At 38.0% G+C, this 7,189-nt stretch overlaps 1 protein-coding gene across 1 annotated transcript in view; it reads right to left on the bottom strand.

The window, feature by feature from the left end:
* Window positions 1-275: 275 nt before the first annotated feature.
* Window positions 276-7,189, bottom strand: part of LOC131428123 (uncharacterized) — a 49,068-nt gene continuing 42,154 nt past the window's right edge. Inside the window, exon 2 of the mRNA XM_058591800.1 lies at window positions 276-2,862. Within this exon, the coding sequence (XP_058447783.1) occupies window positions 1,811-2,862 (1,052 nt within the window). The 3' untranslated portion in view covers window positions 276-1,810. The remainder of the gene's footprint in view (window positions 2,863-7,189) is intronic.

Below are 7,189 nucleotides of genomic sequence, written 5' to 3'. Positions count from 1 at the left end.
CAACATGTTTAAAACCTTCCCAAAAACCGTCATTTGAATCGTTGATAACTTCCATCCTCAAAAAAAAAAAAACTTGATGCGAGCGGCCCGACACAGAAAAGTTCGGTGATCATCTTCAACGTGGGTCATCATCCATCTCACCGCATCTAGCAGCAGGAAGGCCTTTCGAACACGGACATGGTAAGGTGCACAACGCGCAACCATTCGCAGGGAAATTTTCTTTCGTTTCGGACTGGCGGCGGCGGCAGTCCGTCTCCATTTCTACACTTGCCGAATATTTATAGTATGATAATAAAAATTACATTTTATTAAAATAATTAGTACAGACGGAGATGTTATACAGGTTATGAGTTATTAATGGTGTTGGAGCTGTTGGTCAGGTTTTGAAGTTTCTTGCTTTTGCGGCAAAATCCGCTTTCTGGCGTGGAAGTTTTATTTGGTGCACTCACTATTTCAACAACAAAAAAAATATATGTGAAGAAACGGTTTGACTCATGTTTGCCATTTGTTTCGGTTGCAGAGAAATGCGTCCTAAGCAAGTCTAACTATGATTTCAAAAGCTGTCTCTGTGTTTTTGACTGTGGTTAAAATTTTCAGCCCATCTGTCATTTACTGATTTCGGGTTGGCATTTTTTTTTGTTTTCCCAATTATGCCTTAGGTAAATTGTTTCTTGGCTTATAATTGGCGTCTGTGATTGTTGTTTTCTTCTACTCGAGTATTAAGTTTAAATGTACAGAAATAAAAATATCTATAATTTCGAACCGCTCGCAGTCGGTTGCATCTTTCTTTCATTCACTCTACCGTTTCCAAACGTTCAACGATTTGAACCGTAGGAATTCGATCGGTTATGCAAACTTTTTCTACGCACGTTTCGTTTATCGTTCATACATTTATCCAACTACCACTAAAATAATTTCACCCAGAGACGGCGCCTTGTGGATGCCCAACACGTGATTGTTGTAAATAATTAAATTATCTAATTACTTAATAAGGCACATAATTTTTTTCCTCCTCGACTCATCGACGCTACGTTTCTTCCTTCTCTCTCTCTATTCTCTACGTTACTCAAGTAAAACTACTTGCTTATCCATATGTGTATGTGTGTTTGATATTCCTATATGTCTTATAACGTTAAAACTCATTGAATTTGGAAGGCTGTTGGTACGAGAACCTGAAGCCTACCTGGCTGCCTGCTGGCCCGTTCTGGTTGGAAGCACTATGACGGATCCCGCAATAATTGCTGTTTTAATTGATTTTTAATAATGGACTTTTCCTGTTAGATTCTACTCCCGGCCTTCGATCGTTGGTTTAACTCCCTAGCTAAATCTAAGCCACGAAGAGCCGCATGGTTGAAGTTGTAACAATTTTCGCCTTTGCTTTCTGCTTTACATCCTATTTCTAACGCGATAACAATTATAGCACAGAACATCGAATTGGTGGAAAACGGAATGGTTGCATTACGAGAATTGAGACGGAATATTGGAACTGGGTTACGCAAAATGAAGTGGTTCCTGCAGAGCTGTAAATAAATTTGTATAACAACTTTTTTCAAACGAAAATTTTTGATGGTTGAGCTGAATTTTTGGTAGATTAGAGCTAACCATTCCAATTTCCACCATCCCTTGCATTTCCATCAACTGCACAGATTCGTTTTTTTATACTTTCTCAGACTAATGCAATCCTGCCCGACCGCTTCACTCCCGGACTTATTGTATGATTAAAACAAGTGCATTTGTTTTTTTCTCTGTTTGTTTCAGGTTTCGCAAAACTATAAACACACACCCGCTTTTAACGTAACCCCGGGTCCTCTCATCTCCGTGGCTTACCGAACGTTCCGGACGATCCGGCCATTACCTCGGAGCGTCGCCGCTGGAGCGTTGATTCGTCGTTCAGCTCCAGCCCGGCAACCATCTGAGCGATTTCCCGTTCCTTCTTCATGTCAGGTGGGTTAAACTGTAGACTAGCGAGTGAGCCGTGACTTCGGCTTCGGTGTTCCTGTCGGATCGAGTAGCTGAATGCCCGCTCGTTGAGGTGTCCCTTGCGGCGATAGATTCCCGTACCGCCGGGGGATTCCGCTCCCGAGTTGCCGGACTCGTCCAGTCCGGCGGCTGCGGATTGCGCTAACTTTCGATTACTCATCGAAAGTGGACGTGGCTCCATGACTGATCCGGGCTGAGGTGGGTAGGCAAAGATCGGAGGTACCACCGGGACGCCAATCGGTATTCCACCGTTCATCTTGTTTTTGTCTTTCTTTTTCTTGCTGCTGCGCGGATGTTGCAGGGTTGCGTACTGTGGGGGCACCATCGCCAGTCCCGGATGCATTCCCGGGTGCATTTGAATCTGGTGATGCATCATCGGTGGCATTCCGGATCCGTTGTGACTGCGATGGCCTATAGTGTGAAATTGGCGCCAACCATGCGACGGTGGAGGCGGTGGCCCCAGTGGGTACATCATCATGCCCGGATGACCTCCGGGACCTCCGATTGGTGGGGGAGGGGGTCCGGGTCGACCTAGTGGATTCATGTGCATTGGACGGGGTCTTATAAGCGTGCCAGATAGACTTTGACTTCCTACCTGAATCTGTTGTTTGGACTGTTTCTTCGCTTCTTTCTTCAACTTCTTCAGCTCTTCCTTCGGTGGTGGTGGCACCGGTATCGGAGCACTGATCTGACGTGCCCGGACTGGGCGGCCCAGCGTCGACCCGGTCCCGGAATAAATATCATAATGGCCACTGTCGCCCACGCCGATTCCGTCCAGCTGATCGGTGGAACCATTCCAAACCTTGTGATTTTCATCGCCATTGTACAGCGATCCTTCGTCACCATCGTCCACCACTTCGAGGTCGGCACTGCTGGCGTACACTGAAAAGGATAGAGAAAAAGAGCATATTAGTTTTCAATCCGCCAAATTTCCAATAAGTAGCAATAGTTCCTCTTTCATTTCCTTATAGCCCAAGTGTTACTAAAATAACGATTTTTTAGACGAATGAAATCAATAATCCTAGGCAGCTCGATTAGTTTAAACATTAATAGCTTAGTTTTTATTTAAAAAGATATTTTTATTCAGGCCTATTGGCGTACAAGCTTTACGTGGCCGATTGAGCCAATTTTTTGAATAAATTTTTTTTTGTGTTGGGTCTCGTTGTCACACTTTTTCTAGGGGGAGGAGCTTCCATTTCCCTCCTTCAAGGATTGAGGGGCACTTCGTTCGTGGTTCGTCTCGTCATCCATAATGCTTACGCTTACCGTAATCAACAGCTTTTTGGCAATATTAACATGTGGCCATCTGATTGTCATAGGTAACAAGTGATTTGCACGGGATTCTTGTATCCTGACCGAAAGTTACATAAGAAGGTACAGTCCTTTTCAAACGCATGCGTAACAAACGTACGCCATTTAGAATATCGGGGAAAAAGTTCTTCCACATTTCTTTTTCGATAGAGAGAATCTCTCCGTATTGGGACATAGTTTTACGAATATAAGGATCGATGACGCTTGAGGGAAGATCATGCACACGCACTTCTATAGCACTATCTTCCATATATACTGGAATGTTGTACTTGATATTTTCATGCTCCACATAGTGCACATTATTATTGTCTTTAGCGAATTGAATTGCATCCAACTCTTTATAGAACTGGATGTAAACAACATTATCGGTCTTATTGCATTGAAGTAAATGCGCACGTTTAATGTCAAGATGCATTTGCTCCTTAAGCAAACCTTCAAGTTCTCGTATCGAAGGTCGAATTTTGCACTGCCTAAAGTCAACAACAATAGTATTCTTTCGTGTCGGCGGTAGCTTTTGTTCGTTTGGTTCACTCATTTCGAGGTCGTTCTATTGTTCACTACACAATACTGTACTTGGATTTTCCTGTCCCGAACGTAAGCGGTTTTGTTTTATGAACTGACTTGGATGAGATGTGAAAGCGAACTGATTAATAGCTTAGTTGATTTGGTGTTGTCGTTAAGGGACGGATGAGGTCTAACACTTTTGAAAAATCATCTATTTTTTGTATTTTCTTATGGTAAAACATTTCAAGAAAATTTTGTCAAATTTTTAAACTTTAGAAGTGATGAGGCTTTATATTTGCTTATCTCATTCTGCAAAGAGGTAAGAGCTCGGCCCAAGAGTTCTGCTTCGATTGACTCTAACATTTGACCAAACAGAAAAAATATGAATTTTTGAAAGTATTAGACCTTGTGCGTCCACTAGAAAAAATTTTTTCCTTCGGTTTTAAAGATAATAAACTTTAAACACGTTTTTCTCGGATGCAGGTTTTGAAAGTCCGTGTCCATTTGAAAACTACTTCACATTTTTTTTCAAACTTTCTGCATGTAAAATACCAGACTCCAAAGTTTTCCTTTTCGTTTTTGATACTTTGAGGAGGTTCTACAGACACAAAATGCGATTTTTTTTTGTGAAAAATCGCAGTTCCACTAAAAATTCAAAATAATTGAAAAAAATCTACACAGATAGAAATATTTTGTGAATTTACATTTATTTTCATGCACATATTTGGAGCAGGTAATTGAATGGAAAGTTACATTACAAAACTAAGCGATTTGTAAATATACAGCCTTGTTCAATTAAAAAGTAATTGCATTTCAATGTAATTTCACATCAATCATGGTTTTGAATCAGATTTCTGTGTACCTTCACTATGCTACTGTGATTTGTTGACTTCTGACTAGTCCGGGTTGAGATACAGGGGACAGCGCAAATCATCATTTCTTAAAAATGTTTTCAAAAGTCCTCCTTCACCGGTTTATTTTTCAATGAGAAAATTACAAAATGATGTTCGAATAATGCTTTTTACTATGTAAAACCGTGGAATTTATTTTTCTGAATGATAGCTCTAAACAAATTCGCAAAAATATTGTTCTTTTTAATCCGTTAGACCCCTCCTTAACAGCAGAGTTACCATATTCAAAGATTTTCTGCCTATTTTGCTACACAGATTCTGTGTTGCAGAACACAGAATTTATCAAAATTTTTCACAGATTTCTACAGGTTTTTATGAATATTTCATGAAAATGGTAGATTTTCAAAATGTTTTTCATAGATTTTCACATATTATGATCGAAAATATGCAACACAGATGGTACACAGATTTTTCAAGTTGAAACACAGATTTTAAAATGGCAACTCTGCTTAACAGTAGAAATTGATTGAAACCTGTTCGTGATCAAATTCGAACACCTTTGAATCAAAACCGAGAATGATTATAGTATTTGTTAGTGAAGGTAATTTGTATTTCACTTGTTAGGAGATAGCTTAACCGATCAAGACAACCTTATGTTAGATTGGATGCACATAACAAAATCATAACACAAGTACATCAACAGTTGATATGTATAACAGTTTGTGTTATTTTGAGATATTTAACAAATGAAAACAGTTGAAAGTTAAAACTGATAACTGAATGATAACAATATAATAACAAAGTCAGTTATGATGTTTTATTTTCGTTTGCAAGACTTATGATAACGTTCATTAATTGGAAAAATTAGTTCTTCTGTTGCTTTATATCGAAATATAACGATCGGAATTTCGAATAACTAAATCAAGAAACCAGATTACTAAATAAATTATTTATAAAAAAAAATCATTTTATAAAAAAAATTATTCAACAATTTTGGATTGAAACGATATGTAAAATTGGTTGTGATATAGTTTTTCTGTGTTAAATTTGCTATCTAATTTATTACTAATTTATTAATTTGTTATAAATTTCAGCTTTCGGACTTCTGTAGTTATATCAAATTCAATAATAATTGTGATACAAACGTTTCAAAATCTGTGACGATTTTGTTCCCGCTAGAGTCTTTTTTGTTATGATTTTTGTTATTTTAACAGCTTAAGAGCCAAAAATATTTCAAAATTTGTTACAAAATAATTTTGAAAAATATTACTCCAATTGTTATAGTTCTGTTATTTCCATCTGATCGGGTACAATATACAAATATCCATCAAAATCGTGTTCGAAGCCGGCTGCACCCTCTTATATTTTAACTTTTTGAGTATGTAGACTTTGTCACAAAAAGAACACCTCGTACTCTCTACTTTTCCGGAATTGATCTAGACTGTCTTTTAAAAAGGGCTAAACTTTCCTTACTCTTTACTACACGGGGCCGGGTATCAATTGAAAAATGCAAATTTAGCTGCGTAACCTTTTTCTCTAATAATTCATTTGTTGATGAATTTATATAATTTAGATACCAATCGATTCGAAAACATTTAGTGGTCAGAATTTTCAAAAAATTGATTTTTTTCGTGAATTGCTAGGAAATACTTTTCGAAATGATATAGAATTACTCCAGAAGGCCGAGATGTCGGTTGAAAAAGAGAAGACAGTTGACACCCAGGAATGATTAGTCACGAATAAAAACATTGATCGGTTTTTTCTCGAAACCATGTTTTTTCAACTGAGTGTCACACGTATTCCAAAACTATTGCACGTATCAACATGAACTAAAGGACATTTTATTAGCTAAATGTCTCTCTATGCTCTAACCTATAAACAAATATTGTCATTGTTTTTTAAAAAGTTATTAACAATGTTTTACTTTTTTTCTCAACTGTAAAGTAGTCTACCTACTTCATTGTCCTAGCTGTTGGTAGTGAGCAAGTTCGAATGAATAGGCAAGAACATCAACTCGAATCTCTCTGGCCAGAATTATAAATGAAGGGAGACGGTTCTTGGATTATCACCAGCAAGTTTAATTCGATCGACTGTTTCAAATGCATTGAGATGTGTTCCAAACTATTCAAAATGAAAACAGAAAAAAAACAATTGATTTATCATTTAGGGGTCAGCCAAATTTTGTGCTAGGGCACATAACCGTTTTTTATTATTTTTACGTTTCGTCTTTGACTCATCAGTACAGAGCACTAAGCAGTTCAATTTGAACCGCTAAGCAGACGTAAAGTTTCTGCTATTTACAGAACACTTTTTGTTTTGCAACGGAGTGCAATGTCTTTTCTGACGTGCCGAACGAAAATATGTTTTCGACTATTTCTGGCCGATGCAGGTTTGGTCATTTAGGGGTTGCAAAACAAAAAGTGTTCTGTAAATAGCAGAAACTTTACGTCTGCTTAGCGGTTCAAATTGAACTGCCGAGTTTAGCACTAAGAAGTTCAATTTGAACTGCTCTGCACTGATGAGTTAAAGACGAAACGTAAAAA

This window comes from Malaya genurostris, chromosome 2 (genome assembly GCF_030247185.1).
Source record: "Malaya genurostris strain Urasoe2022 chromosome 2, Malgen_1.1, whole genome shotgun sequence".
Taxonomy (NCBI): domain Eukaryota; kingdom Metazoa; phylum Arthropoda; class Insecta; order Diptera; family Culicidae; genus Malaya; species Malaya genurostris.
This window is presented reverse-complemented; position numbering and strand designations above follow the sequence as displayed.